The 21699-nt window shown below is 44.1% G+C and overlaps 1 protein-coding gene across 30 annotated transcripts in view; it reads right to left on the bottom strand.

Annotated features, from left to right (window-relative positions):
• NCAM1 (neural cell adhesion molecule 1) overlaps positions 1-21699 on the bottom strand; it is a 314951-nt gene that overhangs the window by 59860 nt on the left and 233392 nt on the right. For all 30 annotated transcript variants that reach the window (XM_057299245.2, XM_034933682.3, XM_057299246.2 and 27 more), the window contains 7 exons: positions 15100-15174; positions 13051-13269; positions 11889-12032; positions 11376-11513; positions 10176-10293; positions 9552-9721; positions 3045-3187 (listed from right to left, as the gene is read on the bottom strand). In XM_057299245.2, coding sequence (XP_057155228.1) covers positions 3045-3187; positions 9552-9721; positions 10176-10293; positions 11376-11513; positions 11889-12032; positions 13051-13269; positions 15100-15174 — 1007 coding nt within the window. The remainder of the gene's footprint in view (positions 1-3044; positions 3188-9551; positions 9722-10175; positions 10294-11375; positions 11514-11888; positions 12033-13050; positions 13270-15099; positions 15175-21699) is intronic.

Raw genomic sequence — 21699 nt, 5'->3', positions numbered from 1 at the left:
AGTTTCTTGCAATGCATAGTACAGTCCCAGTGAAGGAAGCCTCTTCCCAAATTGCCACCATGACCCTGTTGAGAAGCACTGAGCTGCAACAAACAAAATGCAATTTTTAACATAAATATAAAATTCTGCAATATCGGTTAACCAATCAATTGCATAAGAACAGGATAGTGGATATGTGGCTTATATGGGGATCATGTAAAAGAGACCTGAGCATTTTAGTTGACCACAAGCTCAATATGAGGCAACAGAATAAGGAGACTGCTAAGAGCTAATGTGCCTTTTTCTGCATGATGGCATCCAGATCAAAGAGGCAGTAGCCCTCCTGAAGTCTGCATTAATTACACTGAGCACAGCAAAATTTTAGGGGAGCACTAGTGAACTGAAACTATCTCGTATAAGACAACCAGAAAGATAAAAGGTATGGAAACTATGCCCTATGAGAAATAGTGAAAATAACCGGTATGTTCAAGGTAAGAGGAGTGGACTGGAGGAAAGTCGGAGAGTTTTTAATGTCTCTCATGCAAAGGACTGAGTGGCAGAGGCTAGGAGGACTGAGTAGAGGAAGGGGCAAGGAAGTAGCTCTTTCTGCTCTTCAGCATTGGCCAACTCCCCTGCAGAGGACTGACACCATCATGCTTCAGACAGGGACGGACTGGCTTCCTGGAAAGGATGCTAGGCCAGGGTGCCAGGTGAGACTGGATGACCTCAAAAGGTGCCTTCCAAACATCTATGATTTTAGCATTTTATGTGATCTAAATCTCAGGAGGATTATTTACCTGACCAATTAGATACAATCATCTATCCTTGTTTGCTTAGCATATCACCCTGATTTTAAAAAGAAAATGGTTGTTTTCCACTCCTACAATTACAGTGATGCTAGTAATCTTGATTCCTAATTATATAGAAGCAACTTCGGATGGAGGAGAACATGAGGAGAGGCTGCCAAAGTAAAAGTGAAATTTATTTTCTGTACTCCAACCAGTTCATGAACAGCCTATATTTGTTTTCTTAATTATTAGCTCTCCACAGTGTAAGATGGACAATATGCCTCTTTGACGTCAATATATAATTAACAGAAATGGCAAATTTTCTTATATAGGGTTTCACTTAGGCAAATATGTCAGTCTGGTGTCACATTACCAGCTGATTTGGAGGACTTGTTTTAATACTGATTCACTCATGTTCCAATAAAGTGAACTTGAAGGCAAGTAAAAGAAATACAATACAACCAATGTAGCTGGGCTGAAATAATGATCTAAGATTAAGACAAATGATCTATAATGATAGCAGAATTATATAAAAAGTAGTCACTACTAGGCTTGAGACAGTCTCTGCTGGACACCTGTCTCCATATTTAGCAAGTATGAATGTGTTTTAGTTCCTGGCTATTATTCTCATTCTATAAAAATGAAATCATAGCTATAAGCAAGAAGTGCCAACCTATTAAAGAACCTCAGTAGGCACAAATCTTAATAACCTTTCTGGTCTAGCTTGGCTGTTGAGCTATTCCTAGAAAAGATATAGAATTCAAAAGCATCATTCATCTGAGATAGATATTATTTCTGTCCTTCACTATAGGTCAAAGAAATACACTGGGTCACTCTGGACAAAAATCTACTTTTAAGCTGATGTAGAAAGATCTGCCAAGCAGCAGCCTTGTGGTTTAAGCCCTGAAATGTACATTCAATCCACATAACACACATGAGTGGGGCTGAAATCTTAGCTAAGGGTTTAATTCTAATGTTGATAAAGAAAGTATCCAAGTAAACACCACATCTCTTAATCTAGCTGGTTTTCACAGTTTCAAACAGCATATGTGGGTTTCAAAAATATTTAGCAGTTCCTCAGTTGACTTTTTGTTAAGGTGAATTTAACTCTGCAGGTAAAAGTTGCAAAAAAATAATAGGTTATTTGGAAGAGCAATTTCTGTTCCATTTGATGCAGTTTTGTTTTCTATTAGTGGGACAGAAATCAGCTCCTCAAATGCAAATCCCAAATTTAACTCTGGAATTTCACACTATCCTTTCTGGCTTTATTTGAATTTACTCTCTCTAGAGATTTCCTTTAGGCAGGCAGAAGAGTGAAAATCTATCATTTTTGACATTCTGATCAATAAGCAATCCATTACAAATGTTCCATAAGGCTAAGGCCATTACTCCTGACTAGGTGACAAAACTTGGGCTAACTAAAACAAAGCCCATTACTACAGGATATACGAGATGAGATTGGAGAAGTACCATAAGACGGTTTAAGTTGCATTAAAATGAAGCTTTTTCCTCCTACTTTTGGCCCACTCAATAATCAAGGGCTGTATGATGTGGGGTCACCTCAGTTTTTATATACTGTCAACAATAAAGATAGCTTTCCGGTGGCCTACAAATCCACGGACTTTAAAGCTCAATCTTACCTGCCATTTTAATTTGCCAGGAAGGTTGCTACAATGTTCTTAAACCCTCCATGAATATATTGAAAAACCAGGATGTAATCCTCATTTAGAAACTGCTAAATATTTTTGCCTTTAGAACAAAATGGTATCCAAATGTGACCAAGAATACAGGCAGACACAATGGCAACCAGGCATTTGTGCATAAGTGCATATATAGCATGAGTATACAAACACAAGAAAAAGAATTAATAGGTTCATTTTGAGCCTGGTTATTTCTGGGAGATCTTTCCTAGGGTGCCCTTGATATGATGACAATGTCACCTGGTGGACCAGGATATTGCCTTCTCTTTGTTCCCTCACAGCTCCATAACTCTGGGATTGACAATCACCATTGCCTCCTCCCCAGAACATCTAACTTGAGCATGCCCATACATCACGCCCCCGCCAACCTATCCAAGGAATTGTGCCTATTCCATTACAAGGGGATGATGAGCAGGCCATGTCCTGCAGGGTTGGGGAGGGAGGCCCTGGGATCTGGCTGTGGCCTCTGGTGACCATAACCCATCTCCCAGCTCCCCAAAGAGAACTGGGCATGAGCAGACTCAATCTGCTTTGAGTCTGCATTCCAAGGCCCTGAAACTCCTGGGCAGCATGATACCTTTTCTTCGCTGCTGATGTTCCGGGTAGAAGTCCTCCAGGTGATGGAGGGAATGGGGTCTCCGGAGGCTTCACAGGTAAGAGTGACCTGCTCCTCCAATTCCATGGCAGTCTGGTTCTCTACATATGTGATTTTGGGTTTTGCTGAAAAGACAAAACATTTCTCTGAGTTTATCTAATTATTGAGCTTTCTGGGTTTAAATGATGGCATGCACCTATCCAACAAAGGTTATCTATCTGCTAAGTATAAGACCCTAGTCTAGGTGTTTTAGGAGATACAGACCTGACTCTCCAAGGCTTACAATGATATAGGCATGTGACAACACGGAAACCATAATAATCAGAAATATCCTATAGAGTAAGAGTGATAAGGGCAAGGAATGCAGGAGGCAGGACGTGGCGGAAGATCACTCCCTGGATGGAGCCTTCGAGAGGAAACGGCTTTGGGGCTGGACCATGAGATTTTCAGGAGGCAGAACTCTAGGGTGGAGATGGAGTCATTTGAAGTGTAGGAAACTGACTGAATAAAAGCAAAGAAGCAAAAACATATGAAGAGATGGCTGGGAAGAGAACAGTGTGGCATGAGGCACAGGAAGGTGAGGCTGGATGGCTGGAATTTTACCTGGTGCCTGGTGGAGGCCCACAGACAGCATTTAATCAGGGGCACAAAAGCATTTGTATTTCAAGAAGGTTAATCTAGGGACATTTCAGGAAGCATTGGACTAGAGAAAACTTTGAAGTGGGAAAACCAGTTTGGAAGCCCTGGCAATGACCCGGATGTGCGGTAACGTTGGATCCTGAACGAGGTTGTTCGAGGGGAAACAGCAAAGAGAAGCTTTGAGAGAGATGCTGGAGGAAGGTTCAATAAGTGGCAACTGAACAGAGGGCAAGGAGGGGTGAGAAGAACCAAAAGAAGCAATAAGAAGGAGTCCAGGTGACTTGGAGTCTCAACGACTGGGAGAATGGTGTTAGCATTAACTCAAATGAAGAAATCAGGCAAGGAACTGGATGGGGGCTCTGGGGTGGGCTCAGGATGGGAAGGAGATGAGTTGAGATGAGTTCATTTTCAAAATGTTTTGGGTAATGCAAGAAAACACAAGCATTCCAAAGCTAAGTTAAATGTTAAAACATTAGAGAAAATTGAATTTTCCCAATTTAAAACAATTATGCTCTGAAATTGCTGAACTTTGTGTGGAAGAGAAAAGATAACACTGCACAAATGGGACTTATTTCATGAATATAGGAAAAGGTCAGGCTAGGGAAACAAACAAATGAACCAAAAAACCCCAAGAGAATGATAGCTAGTTTTTGAAAGACTACATGTGCTTTATATTCAAATTCATACAGTAACCCTAAGTAGGCAAATAAACAACTGCCTATATATATTCTCCATGTTGAGGTCTTTGATGCTGTTTTAATAAACAGAAAACAATAATAGAACTATATACTTTTGTTACAAATGCCTGCTTCTACATAAAATCACCCATATAGTTCAAATATTTGCCTAAAGGTAATGCATACTGACAGCCTGTTTAGCAAATCCTTTTTTGATGGATAGCACATAAGGACATCTCAATCCAATTTGGCCAAATGTTCATAGATTTCAGTTGATGGAGTCCACATGAATGAGGTTAAACCTCATAGGTTTCCCTATTGTGTTTTCCTTAATAAGTACGATTTTTGAGAATATTACAACTCGTATTGGAAGGAATATGTGCCAAGTGCCATTGAAAGGGAAGTTTTAGAGGGCAAAGTAAAATAAAGGTAAAATAAACATGAAAAACAAAAAGGTTAATAAAATAAAAGAAAGGTAAAGTAAGAGCTGAATCTCTATATTGTAAAAGTCACAGAATAAAAAATTAAAAAAAAAATTTGGCCATACAACTGAATTCGCTAAACTCAACAGTTGTTTTGAGGTCTGGAGACAATCCCAGGAAGGCTGAATTTGGGGCCCCTTAAAATCTTGTCAGACTCTGAGATCTGGACAGCGTTTTGCTGACCTTCTCCTGACCTGCGGTACTTTGTCACGGCAGCCGAAGGTTAACAGAAGACAGGCAAGGGTCAGTTGCCATCTATTAATATTTGGCCTTGGAGGCTCCATTTCCCAGATGGCTACAGAAGGTGCATTGTGTGACTCCTTAGAAGAAAGGCAAACCATATTCTTATTAAAACATGATTATGGCTAATTTTGTATAGTCTACAGAGTGCTGTGGGAAGGAAGGGAAGCTTCCCACTGATAACTTAATTCTCTATTACTCTAGAAGCAGTACGGTCAGAACTAACTCAGAAAGCTCAGATGCCACCTTAGAACAAGACAGTGATATGCATAATTTATTGTCTAAATTGGGACTCTCTTGAGAGTGACATGAGAGGCTCTAAATAATTATACCAGGACAAAAGGCATTAGTAGGCAAACAGGGACAGATGCCGGGTCACCCTACTCAAAAGATTCCCTCCCTCTGCATTCCAGCATCTAGAGGGATCTCTCTGGGTTTCATCTTCCTACACCCCCTGCCCTCTATTAATTAACCTCTCTTATGAGTTCTTGGCTTTTGGATCCCTGTTCTATTCTCCACCTGCCTCCATGGGCCTTAGTGCCTCAGACTGTTCCACTGCACCTTTCCCCATATTTCCTCCTGTGAGTTTTCCAAGAATGCTTGCCACTAAGAGGCAGCCTTGTCTACTCCCACTCCAGTCCATGCTCCTACAACCCTAGCCAAAGAAGAGCCCTGAGGCCCCTGCGTCCCTGAACAAAGAGGTTGGACACCATGCTATGGGGCATGACCAGATGCACCTTCTTTCAGGCCACTGCTTGTCCTTAGCTGTAACCCTCAGGGGCTGCTTGAGACACAGGGCTCCTGGCCACTGGCAAACTTTCCTCAGCCACAGCATCATGAGACCTCAAGAGCATGTACATGAGCATCACAAGAATCAATAGAGATAAAACTTCTTCTTCAGGGGCACGTGTAGGGACAACAGTAATGAGAATTCACTGCCAAATTTAAAGGATGATAGGATGCATCTACTTAGTAAAAGGAGCATCTAGCTAATAACTAAGGCAACATGTGCTAGAACATGTCTTTTTCTTAGGAAAGAATGATGCCACTTAGACACAAATGATGTCATAAAGTCTCTAATTGAGATATGTCCCATACATACTGATGGACATTCCTTCTTGAGGCCACAGGACTTCTGGGCTTTTCTTTACTATCTAAGCTACAGGTTTCCTCCTTTTTCTACCTCATTGCTGTAGACTCTACTCCCACTTGGGGAACCTGTCCCATTTCTCCCCCAGTGATAGACCACAATGGCAAGTTGGAAAGGGCTGGAAAGGAAATAAAAGAGTGGAAGGAGAAGGAGCCCTAACCAGCTGGTCCCTCCCCAGGTGGCTCCCTAACCCTGTATCAGTTTCCTCAACCAATGGGGAGGCCAGTGGAGGAGGAGAGAAAGGAAGATGAGAAGGGGAGATGGATGGGAAAAGGTGGTGGAGAAGAGGCACCAGGTTCCTTTAGGGAGGCTGCATGAACGCTCCGCAGACTATGACAGGGGAGGATTCCCATTCTGTGTGGACTCAGTCTCTACAAATCTATGATTCCTGCCCTGTCTCTTCAGGAGCCTGGCCACCTCTTCTCTGTTTGCCCCACTATGCTCCCTATTCTTCCAGCTGCAGTCTCGGGAAAGAAATTGTGAAATATGTGTGTGTGTGTGTGTGTGTGTGTGTTTGTGATGAAGAGGGGTGTATGTGTCCAAGGTGTGGGTGGGAAGACAAATCTTGTCTTGGCAGTTTCCCCGCCCTACTCTCCCTGCCTTTTGACCTCCTCCCGTCGACCTGACCCACTCTCTTCCCTCTACCATAGTCCCACATGGCCCTGCACTCACTACTCTGGGGCAGCCATCACCACCAGAGAGGTCTGGAAGAGAAGCCGAGATCTGTTCATGCCCAGCCAAGTCAGGGCTGAGTTGCTTTTCAGAGAAACCATGAGCTACCTGGTGATGCAGGCAGAGTGCACTGATTCTAGTATTGCCAGACACTTCCACATAATTCAGATACAATTTGTGTTCTGTTGGGTTTCCTGGAATTAACAACCATCATTGTTAGATTAGAGAAGGGACTTAGGAGCCACCTGCCTCGGTTTGAATCCAGAGGCACCTCATCCCTCTGTGATCAGGTTCCTCCTTTGTAAAATGGGGATAATAATAAAATCTACATCATAGGGGCGTGATGAGGATTAAAAGAGTTAACTTACAGATAGCACTTCACAGAATGCTTGGCACATTATAGGTGTTCTGCTTGTGTTTGATATTATTATTATTACTACTTTATGGAGTTAAAGTCTAAAATAATTTCCTAAAGACGTGATGATCGTGTTTCCAGGCTTATCTCCCTGCCACATATGTATGTTTGCTTCATCATATAGAACTAATGACAGTTCCTTCATTTATTCAATCTAGTGCCTAATGCATGCAGGTGCTGGGGATCTATCTGTGAGTAAAACAGACACAGCCCCTGTCCACAAGAAGCTCCCATTCAGCATAGCCTGTGCTTTTCCTGCCTCTGTGCCTGTGCCCAGGCTGCCTAAAATTCTCATCCACTCCTTCAGCTGGGTAATTCCTACTTATGAAATAGTACATTTTAATGACTTATCTAACTTACATCACACAGGACCAGAGAACTTGTTTCCTATAAAACACTGTGCATATTGCTATTTTGCAGCCATAATAATGTGTTGTCATTTCAAATTCCAGCATTGACTATCTACATTAGCTTGTGAATCTACTGATGAGAACAGAGTCCATGTTATTCATCTTGTAAACTTGGCAATGACTGAGCCCACAGCAATCACTCAAATGTTGCTGACTGACACTATTATAATGTTTATGTTTATCCATTTATCTCCCTCTTTGTGCTTCCCAGGGTCAAGGGATCATATCCTATTCATCTCTGTAGCCCCTCCATCCAGCAACAATGGTGATCCATAGGTATTTATTAAATGAAGGGATTAATTAACAAATGCATCTATCTTTTTCTATAATATGGAAAAACTTACTAAAACCATAGTGATTGGGGAAGATCAGTCTGAATTCAAGAAAAGACTTTCAAGAACATTTTTCATGAAGTTTAGCTTTCTGTATCAAATACATACAGTTAACTTGAACCAAACTGATAGCCTGTTTCTAAACCCAGCTGTTTACTACTGAATAACTAGCAGGTCATTTGCATATAAAGTCTTGATTTTCAAAGGTCTGTGTTTATGAACAGTTCTCCTTATCAGGCTGGATAAGCAGGTCCCAACCCTGATTCCCAGGTGCACATTTTAATGACCTGGGGGCTCCATGCACCAGAGCTGCCCCTCAGACTGGCACCTCCCCAGTGCTGTCTACAGTAGACCAGTTTATCTGTGTTTTCTAAACAGACACATGGAGAGACTTGAGGGCCATTAGGTTAAATGTTTCTCTGCAACCAATTCTTTTTTCAAGATCAGGTCAAAATGTTTTTCAGTTCTGAAATGAATGGAAGTTTCCTGAGTTTATGAAGATGAAGTGAGCAGGGATGTGGGGGCTCTTCCATGACACTGTTTCACACAGGTCAGGGAAGGAGGCAAACAAGGCAAAGCAGCCAGCCCATCGACCACTAAAGCTACCAAGGGCCTATGCCAAGTCTGGCACTGTTTGGAGTCGCAGGGATAACGCTGTGTATGACAGCCAGGGTTCTGCTATCTTGAAGTTTACACACTAGTAGAGGTAGGAGACAGACAATCCCCAAAACAAATATGCAAATGACATCTGTTCAGGTACTGTTAAGTACAGCAAAGAAGATACAGTAAGAGTCACGAGAGAGAGATGAGTGGAGGTGGGTGGGGGTGGTCGCAGTGCAGGGGGAGTTGAATTAGCCAGGGCAGTGAAGGAAGGTGCTGCTGAGAAGGTGAGTTTGAGTTAAGATCTGAATGGTGGATCAGAAGAAGGCAGCTCAGAGTGGATCGGAGGGAAAGACATTCCAAGCAGAAGAGAAACCTAGGGCAGTGATCCTGAGATGAAGAACAAGCTTGGTATGTCTGAGGGACATGAAGAAGGCCTGTGTGGTTGGAGAACTTTGCATGTGCAGCAAAGCGAAAGAAAGATAAAGCTGGAGAAGAAGGCAGGAGCTAGTTCATGTCTGGTCTTGTAGGCCATTGCAGGGAGTCTGAATTTTATTCTGGTTGCCATAGGGAGCCACTGGAGGCTTTCAAACAGATGAGTGGTACTTAGGTCATTCTGGCTACTGTGAGCAGAAGTGAATGAAGTGGACCAATAGGGAGAGTCGGGGAGGCCAGCTATGAGACCGTCCCACTGCTCAGGTGAGGATGATGGTGGCTTGGACTAGGGCTTGGACTAGGTGGTGGAACTGGCAAGAAATGGTTGCATTGGGTTATGTTCTGAGGGACAGTGGCCAGGGTCTTACTGATGGACTGAATGTGCAGAGGAAGGGGAATTGTGGCAGAGCAGTGACCTGTGCCCCCACTGCCCCTACCGAAGACTTTGAGGTGGATGGTCGCATCCTGCTCGCCAGCCTTGTTCTCAGCAATGCAGACGTACTCAGCCTCGTCGTTCTTATCCACCTTTTTGATGGTCAGCTGGGAACTATCGTCGCTGAAGATGTACTTCTCATCGTCTTCCTCTTGCTCTATCTGTTCCCCATCCCTACAGCGTGTAGAAATGCAAAGTAGCATGATTTCGACCACAGAAATAAGACGTTTATTTTTAATTAGGTTCCATAAAATGCAGACTGAGTCAATGGGAAAGACTCCTCAGTCTTCACAAAAAGTTAAGGCACCAGGTTGAACGTCCACATACACCTCTTATTCCTCTATTCCATCCTCTGACTATCCAAGGGCTGCAACTGTACCCACAAATGTTTCAAAGTGGGCTCCCAAGACCACACCCTCTGGCTCTGACTCTGCCCCCACAAGGCTGAAATTGAAGGAATAATCAATGCACAAGCAAGAGAATCTTATAGAAAAGAGTCCATTCTTCTCCTGGGGTTAATATTCCTAAGAAGCCCACATCCATTCCACGCAGACACTAACATGGAGCAGACTTTATGATGCCCCATTCTCCTCTAGTCCATGATAAAAGGTATGAGCCAGTTTCTTACTTTGTCCAGCTCATGGTGGGCTCTGGGAAGCCTTCGGCATCGCACACCAGGGTGACGGACTGGCCGAGGTTGGCGGTGGCATTCACAATATTCTGCCTGGCCTGGATGGTAGGTGGCACTGAAGGAAAAAAGGGTGTCATGGGGTGGTTGTGAAAATTTGGAAGAACCCAATGGCCTGGAGAAGAGACACCACTCCAGGTCAGGAGTTCTCAGCCTGTGGGACAAACGTCCTGTGCAGCTACAGAGTTAGTGTCAGGAATTGAAATTCATGTATGTACTAAATAACTTCTGCAAACTGAATAGACAGTTCTCCTACAAACATGCATTTTTGTTTTTCATTAATTGAGAAGCTATAGTAATACATTTTATGCATGTTAAGATGGTATTCAATTTATAGTCACTATTTTTCATTATATATTTTCTCAGTCAATGCATACTAAACTTAATAACTACCAGGGTCAGTGAAACTTGATGTTAAAAAGGAGCTCTTCGTACTGGAAAAAGTTGGACATTACTGCTCCCAGTGGTTAAATGGTTAACACCAATTCGAATGCATCAGCTACGACAAAGAGTGCCATTTCTCTGGGACTGTGATAAACAACCTTGTACAAAACTGTTTTTTACCAAAGGAATGAGACGGGGAGAGTTTGGCAAAAAAAATTTGTGTCAATAGTCAAAACAATTCAACCCTGATTTACTTATTTTCTTAGTACTGACATTATAATTTCCTGTAAACATCTTGTAAATGTCAGATCAATTCCATGGGTGTGTTTATTTGGCACTGCAAGTTAAGATTAACAAGCCTATGGACCATGATTCTGACTATTCTGAGGCCTGAGTTGACTGTAATACTTTCTTTGAACATTTAAGCAGCGGAATAACTTCACAATTATGGTAACATCAAGGACAATGAGGATTAATAGGTAAGCAGGGGGAAAGTTTTTAGTGCTGCAGAACGGTGAAGGACATTCAGTTGCTGCACTAAAATCCCTCGTAGTTGAAGGAAGATCCAACAGGCAAGTATATTAAAAAAAAAGAAAAAGAAATCTAGATGTTACGGTGGGGAGGGGATTTAGCTCAGACGGATGATTGAGTCAGGACAGGATTTAATTTACAGACCAAAGAGGAAGTTAAAGAGAATGATTTTGGAGAACCAAGGTTGTAGCAATGCAGAGATCAGGAAGAACGGACTCTCCTCACCATTCACAATGACCTGAATGTCCTTGAAGTTGATCTCCCCCCGTGCCAGGATTCTGCCCTCACAGCGATAAGTGCCCTCATCTGTTTTCTTGATGCCCCGGATCTGCAGGTAGTTGTTGGACAGGACTATGAATCGGACTAGAAGAGATAAGAGGCAGGTTCATCCAAGAATCAGTCAGAGACCATCGCAGGCAGGTGGCTGAGTCTCTTTCCTTTTTCCTAACTTCAGTATCATAGGGTGGGGTTTTAAGCCCAAATAAGAAAATGCGTCCCTGGCTTTGAAATACAGCCAAGAGTAAATGTCTATTAGAAATTTGTCTTTCGTACTGGAGAGAAAGTCAAGTACCTAAGTATACCAACTTCAGATATGCATCTATTCAGGACCCAGAAACCACATGAGGGTTCGGGCACACATGAATTGGAGTTTGGACTGGAATGCCTCAGTACAGGTGAAAAAGCTAGGGAACTTGGTGGCCTGGGGAAAAGGCAGATGCCAGGAAATTCAGGTCTCACCATCTTTTTTCAGGATGACATCTCGGCCTTTGTGTTTCCAGATGATGGTTGGTGGGAGGGAGCTGACCACATCACACACAATCACGGCATCTTCCCCCTCCCGGAACTCCTGTGGGGTTGGCGCATTCTTGAACATGAGCTTCTCTGGAAAATGAACAGAAGAGTGAGGGAAAACAGCTGCTTCTCTCACAAAGATCTCCTTTCACTAGAGCCATGGTACCTGGACTTGAGTCCTGGGCAAGTCTCGATCCTGATGTACAGTTGTATAAGAGGGGCACCCTCAGAGACGTCAGGCAGAGCAGCTGGCCCAAGCATAGGTTACCAATGCTTGGCAACCAATATCTGCTCACTGAGTGCTAAATTTATCACATTTTGTGCAGAAAAGGGTCTACAGAATGAAAGGAATATCTTCACCAAGGGTTCCTTGTCATGCAGGATGATGCCAGTGAAGCACAGGTTATAGGTAGAATGAACTGGTGGAACATCCATTCCACAACGAATAGTAAGAGTCATCAGTCCTTTTCTTGTCTCCCACTCGAACTGCTACTCCCAGTCCCACCCCAACTTTCCTACGGCAGACAGAATGCTGATGAAAAGAACAGAAAAAAAGCACATTTAATGGCAATAAATACCATGCAATCAATACTGTTCCATTAGCTGTCACCCACCATTACTCCAACCACTGGGATGGATGCATGATATAAATAACAAGGTAACGAGATGCCACCTACAGATGGGGTTTCAGAGGCAATAGGAACTGCCTGCTCTGAGTGGCAGAGAGTGTTCAGATAATGATCCCCCACCCCACTGAGCCCTGGGCTCCATTACCAGCAGGGGAGAGGGAAATAAGAAGGGAGAGGAGCCCAAATTGCAGAACAGTCAGCCAACATTTGGGGAAGGGATAGAGAAACCTGCAGTAGCCCTCTGGGAACTATGTAATTTGAATTTTGAGAATGAATGCCTGTGGGGGAGTAGCTGTGACCAGTGTGAACCAGGGTTGTGAGTTCTGGGTTGGCCAAGGTCAGAAAAGACTTAGGGAGAGAGAATGGGACTGGTTAGGCCCTCAGCTGGTCCTTCTATCATCATTTCCACCTTTCCACTACCCACATGTCTCCTTGGCAAGGAGAGGCCAGAGAATGCAGAAGAAGAAGGAGGCTCTTACGAAAGATCTTCACGTTGACGGTGGCCTCTGACTCACTGCCATCCTCGCCTGTAACCACACACTTGTAAATGCCGGCGTCGTCGATGTTGGCGTTATAGATGGTGAGGGTGGAGGAGGAATCATCATTCCACACCACTGAGATCCGCTGCTGGTTTGGGGTGAGCTTTTCTCCATTGGGGGAGAACCAGGAGATGTCTTTATCTTTGGCATCTCCTGCCACTAAAGAGGAAGAGATTATTTTTAAGCTACTGAAGTTGAAAAGACTAAGTCCCCTCCAGACTGACAGTGGCTGATCAGTAAGAGTTACTGAACAAACAGATCAGTCAAGGCTTGAACATCAGGGAGGGGCGAGTATGGCTGCTAGAATGACGTGCAGCCCTTCTTTGGCCTCTGCATTTAACTATTATATACTTAACACCTCTTACAATATTTGGAAAGAACTCAACAACCACTTGTGCTAGTTGTTATCATGGTCCTATCCCTAATGATGGAAGAGAAGAGATACTTGTTGAGAACATACTGTGTGCTGGGCACTAAGCTAGGAACACACATGCCTCACACAATGGGTAACCAAGGGAATTAGTGTATTTAGGATTCGGGCGCCAGAGCCTAACTGGTCTGAGTCTACTGATCAGCTTGTTTTCGAAGCCTTGGATAATGGGTCTCCTGAGATGAAGGCGAGAAATACTGGCTAGTATAGGAGTGCAGATTCCAACCACTTTTTATTTTATTTTTTCCAGCCACATTTATTCTAGCATCTGCCTGCACAAACTGGCATGACTGTCATTTCGTCACTCCCTGCTCAGACAAATTCATTTCCTTGCATGCTGCAAAGAAGGTAGCCAGAACCACCCATTCTTCCTTTCCCCAGGCAGCAATGAGGAGGAACAGACTGTGGTGGCTGAGCTGCCCCCGGCACTGAGCTGGAGCAGGGCTCTGACACTGAAACTGCCCAGGACACTGTGCTGGAAGGGCGCTCAGATCCGGCGGATGTGGCGGCGCCCTGCCTGTTTGCATGGGGCCCTGCCTCTTCGCGTGGCGCCCTTCTCAGCCTGCACCACCCAGCCCTGCACAGATGCTTAGTATGGAAATGAAGCAGTCTTCCTTTCAGGGCCCATCATGTTTTCAATAAATATCGCTATTTGCAAGATGTGCTGTGGGCTCCACGGCTGCGTCTCCAGATCATTGAAATTGCTGTAATGAAGGCAAAGCTGGAGTGAACACATCCGATGGCCACAAGCCACGTCGTCCACGCAAATCATGACAGCATTTAAAGTCCCCTCCCTGCCAAAAGCTGCTTGCTAAATGTCACCATTTACACCTAGCTCAGCTCTTTCCTGGTTCTTCCATGTTCTGAATCCCAGTCATGTCACATACAGAGAATCTGAGGCTTAATTTGAAATCTTTTCCTCCACAGGACATTTTCTGGTAATTATCTGGGCTGTGGAAATGGGGCATGTTTTCTAAATGTAAAACAAGGTCACCAGGTCTGGCATATCTCAGAGCTCTGGTGGGGACCATGGCACAGAATATCGATATTCACAATAGACCTGGTAAACCCAGGATATATGTCCTCACAACAAAAGCCATACCAGTATTCTGTTTACCTACAGGCAAGTTTTAGACTTAGATTTTCAAGCTCTGGGGAATTCTAAGAAATAAGCCTTAAACAGATCCACTGAAGTATTGTTTCTGAGCCAGTGCTGTTCTCCATTGTCATTTACAGAACTCTGAATGTATACAGAATAGGAGATGCGGGATGATTCACTATTCTGGAAGTTGTGCTGATTTTCCTAAGAAAACTCCTAGACTTCCTCTGTAGTCAAGGTGAAGTCTAGATGACAGATTTGCTATGTTGAGGCAGCTTTTTGCAAAAGGAAGGAAGAGGCCCTGGCTCTTAAATGGCCATACTATTGACCCTGTAATAGAGCAATGCCAAGAATTCTAGGTGTGGCTTGACCAGCCAGCTCACATGGCCTGAGGGCTCCTGCTCTACCCGGTGAGTTTCTGAAGCAAGTTCTAAAATGCAGCTGAGCACTGGGCACTTGCCTTGGCATAAGAAGAATTTGGACTCTCCAACGCTGATCTCCCCCTGGCTGGGAACAATATCCACCTGCAGAGAAACTGAAAAAACAAAACAAAACAAAACAAAAAACAAAACAAAAAACACAAAGTTCAGTTCAAACATACATTCCAATTTTCAAGAATGAAACCCAGATCTTCCATTCAAAAATAGGCTTCCCAACTGACTTTAAGAAAGAGCGAAGGGAGGAGGTTGTGTGGAGTTTGAGAACTTGTGCCACCAACAGCCAGGGCCACTTGCTGCCAGGGAGAGACACGGCCCAGACCATTCTCCTATGGAATAGCTATTTCCCATCAGAGAGTGCAAGGTGCCCTGGGAGATTCTGGGTGATCTCTGCCCTAAATGTTTCCAACCCCTTGAGAAGACTTATGATCCTGCTCCAAAACAGCAACATCCTGGGATTCACAGAAATGGTGACCCAACCAGTTCCTTCTGGATGTCATCTGAAGTGTCTCCACAGCTGTGTCAAGTGCAGGAAGCCTGCACTCCAGAATCAAGCTCAGGGGTCTCCTGCCAGTTCCCCAGGCTGTCCGGACACAATCACTAGGAGGGCTCACACTGATTTTGAAGTGGGGATGGTAAGGGTAAACCCTCACCTTCCCTCACGACTACAGGACCAACACATCTTTTTCCATAACAGGAGCCAACATCACATACCACCACCCCAATTAGTCAGACACCCTTTGGAAATTCTGTAGCCCGTGCCCTGCGGAATTCCCTGGGTCCCTTGGCTACTTTCCCTGAATATTTATTTGAACATCCATATGCTCTGTCATTCCACTGCACCGATAAGACAAAATACACTGTGCCAGATCTCACAGATCCCTGTGTTCATCTGCTCCTCGTTTATCTCCTGGGAGCAGACAACCATTCCTCATGAAAATAGAGTTTCGAGGTGGAAAAATGCTTTATTCCTTTGAATTCAACTTCTTTCTGCCTTTCCTCCTCTTAAGTAAACCCCAAATCTAAAGGCAAACAGGTATTTGGTTCAGTGCATGGGGCTTCTTCTGGCCAACAGGAGGGACAGGCTTGAACAAAACAGCCTGGGGAATGGAGATTCAGTGAGCCCTTCCTTCCAACAGCCATTTTCTTTTCACAGTAGAATGGAGGTAATGCTCGTTGCCATGGTGACCGGCTCGCAGGCAGAGCTGCTGCAGGTCTTGGTCTATGCTTATTTGATGGAGAGACTACAGTTGTCCTTAGCCGACTGCAGGGATTAGAGGGCCTGCTTGGGGCTGGGAAGGGGGTGCAGCCTTCCTAACCATGCCAGCAACAGACAAGGCAGGTCACGGAGAAAGCCAGCAGAGGCTTCAGAGAGAAAGAGGTGATGTGGTGGAGACAGGGATGGAAAAGGGAAGGAGGAGGGCATAAGGGGAGAAATGGGGCCCTGGGCAGAGGCAGGGGGAAGATGCTGACGCTGTCCTCTGTGAAAATCAGAGGGGAAAACCCAGACTTCCAAAAACTGGTTTGGAAGAAATAGAGTAATCTAGGGCAGCTAGTTTCTCCCCTGCTCAGACCACCACTGCCGGCTCCCTGAGGCTCAGGACTGAATTCTTGCCTGAGAGCAATAAAAAGTCTTCCCCTGCCTCTCCCGAATGTGGTCGCAGCACACAGAGCTGTGCTGGAATACTATGCCGCGGGGGTCACTGCCCGCAGGTGCAAGTGTGATTAGCTGTGGCTGCTTTCTCCTATCATTCTCCTCGGGATGGAGTTCAGGTGCCACTCGATTCTACACTGTGAGAGCCCAAAGGGGTCTCAGACATCACCACATCCTGCCTCCTCATTTTCCAGATGAGGAAAAGGTGAAGTGACTTTCCTATGGTCACTTCTAGTTAGGGCTAGCGTGGCCCCAGAGCCCAGGCTTCCTGGCTTCGGGTAGGTGATCTTTCCACGAAGCAATGCTGCCCCTGCACAGAAGGCAAAACGTTTCCATTCACTAGAACACACCATCTGGGAACCCCAAGAAACAACCCTTGGATTCACTATCCCTTAACAGAACACAGAGAGCCCATGAATTGATAAGGGCCCATCGTATCTTGGGGAGCATGGAGCCTTACAAAGAGAGCTGCAGGCCAGTGCTATCCATGCTAAGGCCAGCCAGGACCTTCCCTGTCACTTCCTGTGGCTCTCATTCTCTGGGAACTACAGGCTTATGAAGCCCAGAAGCTGTGTCTATGCCACGGTCACCTAAGTCCTGATCTTTTCTGGAGTTCACTGGGGCATTCCTTAAAGAATGAGAAGCTGAGTCCCCCCGAGAAAGTTTGCTGGACCATATGCTGAGTATTAGCAGCCAGCTTCAACATATGGATCCTGTTACCCTTGTTCAGCCCTTACTGCTTTGAGAAGGATATTCTTATCCCAAGTGAAAAAACAGCCTTCATTTGTTCAGCTCTTTTCAAACAGAACACAACTCTCAAGGGGCAGGAGAACACGGCAAGGCTGAGGAGTTTTCATATCCAAATGCGGCCAGGATCTATCTCTGGGCCATGGAGAGAAAAGGGAAACAAGGCTTTCAAAGGAATTCCCTGCTTAACAGGATCCCACGCACACATTTATCATCACAGAAGTTTTTAAAGGAAGAGATATCCATTTAGACGCCTGGCCTTTTGCACAGATGGAAAAGCTAGTGATACCTCCCTCAAAACACCAGAGACAAAGCTGGCCCAGAGGAACCCCAGGTTCTCTGGAAATCAATGCTTGGATGTTTTCCACTGCAGCACAATGGCTGACTATTCTTCCCCAAACACGAAGCACTGAAATACTAGGTTTAATGACAGTAAGTGGAAATCCTGCTTTGATCTCAAAACTCCTTCCCTCCATTGCTTGCTGCCCGGTCCTTTCCTACTCTGTTACTATTTTCATTGTTCCCAATAAAAATTCCTACCTCAACTTTCACCTTTTTTTCAGTTGCATATGTAGGTGGAATTTCATCACTGGGCATAACTCCCACCTTAAAAGGCACTTATGTAAACATTTCTCACAGACGAAGTATCCCATCTCTTGCTTTCCATAAACACTCCTTGCGTAAATACTGCATCATCTTAGCTGGATTCAAAGACACGTGCTTATGAACCTAGGTATTGGGCTGGGCAGGACCCAGGGGCAGGGACGAGAGGCGCTTCCAACAGTGCTTCCCACGCCTCCAAGCAGCACTCATCCCCCAAGGCCTCTTTTGTAGACAGTTCACACTTTCCAGTTTACAAAACACACTTCATTATTTCATCAAACAGTTCTGAGTGATAAAAAGGCCAATATTATTGTCTCCACTGTATGAACGTGGAAATTGGGGCTCAGAGAAATAAAATAACTTGCTCAGGGTCCCTTAGTTAATGAGCACTAAAACCAAGATTAAAAATCATCTACTTCTAAGGCTTGAGCTCTTCCTCTAAACCCCTCAACTACTATAACCTTCTGTCCATCTCCAAATAGGTTTATTATAACCTATTAGTTACCATTTACACTCTTTCCAAATCATAGGCTAGAAAGAGCACAGTCTTTGTACAAAGATCTAATATCAGCCGGGCGCAGTGGCTCACGCCTGTAATCCTAGCACTTTGGGAGGCTGAGGCAGGCAGATCACAAGGTCAGGAGACCCGTCTCTACTAAAAATACAAAAAATTAGCTGGATGTGGTGGCACACACCTGTAGTCCCAGCTACTCGGGATGCTGAGGCAGGAGAATCGCTTCAACCCGGGAGGCGGAGGTTGCAGTGAGCCGAGATCATGCCACCGCACTCCAGCCTGGGCGACAGAGCAAGACTCCATCTCAAAAAAAAAAAAAAAATTCTAATATCAAGTTGCTGCCATCATTTCTCTCCTGGTTAACTATAACTGGCCTCTTTGCTCATAGATAATCACAGCATTATAGCCTCTATTTTACATATGGGTAAGGGACGCTCAGAGCCATAAGTGATGATAATGATAGGGTCAAGATTCAAGACTGGGTTGCAGTTCCAAGTCCAGCCATTTCTCCCACACTATTCTATCCCTTGTTCACAGACAGAAAAAAAGTTCTGTCTTTTGAGAACCAAACAATCTCCCTCTCCCCACCTCAGTTGAGTAAAATAGCCCCATGGGAGACTGATAGATTTTGAAATGTGTTTTCTGTTTAAATGTCTTTTTTTTTTTTAACTGATGCTATGTTCTGAAAGGAATGCCAACTCTTTTAGCAAACGGCTTCAGGTGTAGATAGATGTTTTGTAACTCCCAACTCCCTAGCAGAAGTAGGCTATAAAGTCTTAGCTGCTGAAGAAAAGTGAATTAAAATTTCAGTTCCTAAAAGATGCTCAGGTGCTTATCAGAAGAGGTGGGCAAAGCAACAGAGAATAATTTGTTCTGATTTCAAAAAAGAGTTCACTTGAATCAGCAACTTCTTGCAGTAGTTTTATTTTATCGGTTTTCTTTTCAGATTCCAATGGGCTTGAGGAGGGAGGAGCTGACCGCAGACAGGGAACCAAGGTCTCTCCCGTGGCTAATTGATAATACTTCCTTGTCAAGATGTTATAAAGTCACTGGAGGCTGAGGAAGACATTACAGATGTTCAGGGCCCAAGGCCAATGTAGGCACACCCGAGCAAGATGCTCTGATCACCAATTTAAAGGACGGGTGAAACAAAGAGGATAAATATCATCAGTGACTATGATGAGATAAGGGAGTTTTCTATAATCTATTTAATAATGACCATGGACTTTTGAAAAAGGCATTAAATTACAGCTATATGTTTGTCTTGTTGGCTATCATTCTAGAAATGAGCCTTAAGTATAGCTAAACATAACCACTGTAATGGAGAATTGTTTTTGTATTTTTCAAAGTATAACTGAATGCTAAGGTCTCTTTCATTTGGCTATACCTGTGGGAAATCCAGATGCTGAGACCAGGAGCATAAGAATGCAAGCAGTGCCACTTGCCTGGGATGGTGAGATAGTTTGGCTCTGTGTCCCCACCCAAATCTCATCACGAATTGTAATTCCCATAATCCCCACATGTCAAGGGTGGGACCTGGTGGGAGGTGACTGGATCATGGGGGTGGTTTCCCCCATGCTGTTCTCATGATAGTGAGTGAGTTCTCAGAGATCTGGTGGTTTTATAAGGGGCTCTTCCTGCTTTGCTCATTCACCCTTCTCTTTCCTGCTGCCACGTGAAGAAGGTCTGTGCTGCTTTCCCTTCCACCATGATTGTAAGTTTCCCAAGGCTTCCCCAGCCATGCAGAACTGTGAGTCAATTAAACCTCTTCCCTTTATAAATTACCCAGTCTCAGGCATTTCTTTACAGCATTATAATAACAGACTAATACAGATGGCTTGCTCTCATTATCAGCAAACTACTGGAGGGAAAATAAAGGGTCTCTTCACCACCAAACCTACAAAATCAGTGAAAGTGAATAGGAAATGAATGTGGTCACATTGCAGAGTGGTTAAGACCAAGGACACCAGCCCAGACTACCTGAGTTTGAATCTCAGCTCTGCCACCTATTAGCTTTGTAATCTTGGCCAAGTTATTTAACCTCTCAGTGTCTCATCTGTAAAACAGGGAAAAACAGAACCATCCTCATGGGGCTTTGAAAAGATGAAATGAACCGACATATGTAAAGCAGATAATAAGCATTTAATACCTGTTGTGTATTATTATTCTTAATTAACCTCTAGTAACAACGCTTCCCAAAGAAATTATTTCGGTTACTATTTCTGAGGGGAGCAATGTTTTCCCTTTATGGTTTAAGATAAAGCAACTTTCCCGAATAATCTAGTTTGTGGTCAGGTGGCCCAGTTCTACTCTCTACATTAAAATAAGGCATTTGAATTGCTGGTCAGAACATTACAGATATAAAAGACTGAATTTAACCACAGCCAAAAAAATCATAACATGGGGGGCTCCAGACAAGTAATTTCACCTTGGTCTCAGTTTTCTTGTCTGTAAAAACCGAACAAATGCGATTGGATTGTCACAAGAATTAAATAGGGAGGAGACAGTTGTGATTAAGAACTCAGGATGTGGAGTCAGGGAGATCTGAGTTCAAATTCCAGCTCTGACAGTTAGTAAACTAAGTGAGTTCTCAGATGAATCTCAGAGTCTGTATTCCTCATCTGTAAGTGAATATATTGATCCTACTCATCTCAAAGGGACATCGAAATTATTTAGAAAGGTAATGTACATAAAGTACCAAACACAAGGTCATGCTGTGTGTGTGTTTTTAAATGACAGTACATATGACAGTACTCTGAACTTATACACATACACACACACACACACACACACACCCTGCAAACAAACAAAATTCCCAATGACACATGTAATGAGAATGAGATAACAGGGGCCTCTTATATACTATTGAATTCAGCCTGTCTAAAAATCTACTAAGGGGTGGCCAGGCGCGGTGGCTCACACCTGTAGTTCCAGCATTTTGGGAGGCAGAGGCAGGTGGATCACAAGGTCAGGAGATAGAGACCATCCTGGCTAACACAGTGAAACCCCGTCTCTACTAAAAAAAATACAAACAAATTAGCTGGGTTTGGTGGTGGGCGCCTGTGGTCCCAGCTACTCAGGAGGCTGAGGTAGGAGAATGGCGTG

The sequence above is a fragment of the Pan paniscus genome, chromosome 9 (assembly GCF_029289425.2).
Source record: "Pan paniscus chromosome 9, NHGRI_mPanPan1-v2.0_pri, whole genome shotgun sequence".
In the NCBI taxonomy this organism is placed as follows: Eukaryota; Metazoa; Chordata; class Mammalia; order Primates; family Hominidae; genus Pan; species Pan paniscus.
This window is presented reverse-complemented; position numbering and strand designations above follow the sequence as displayed.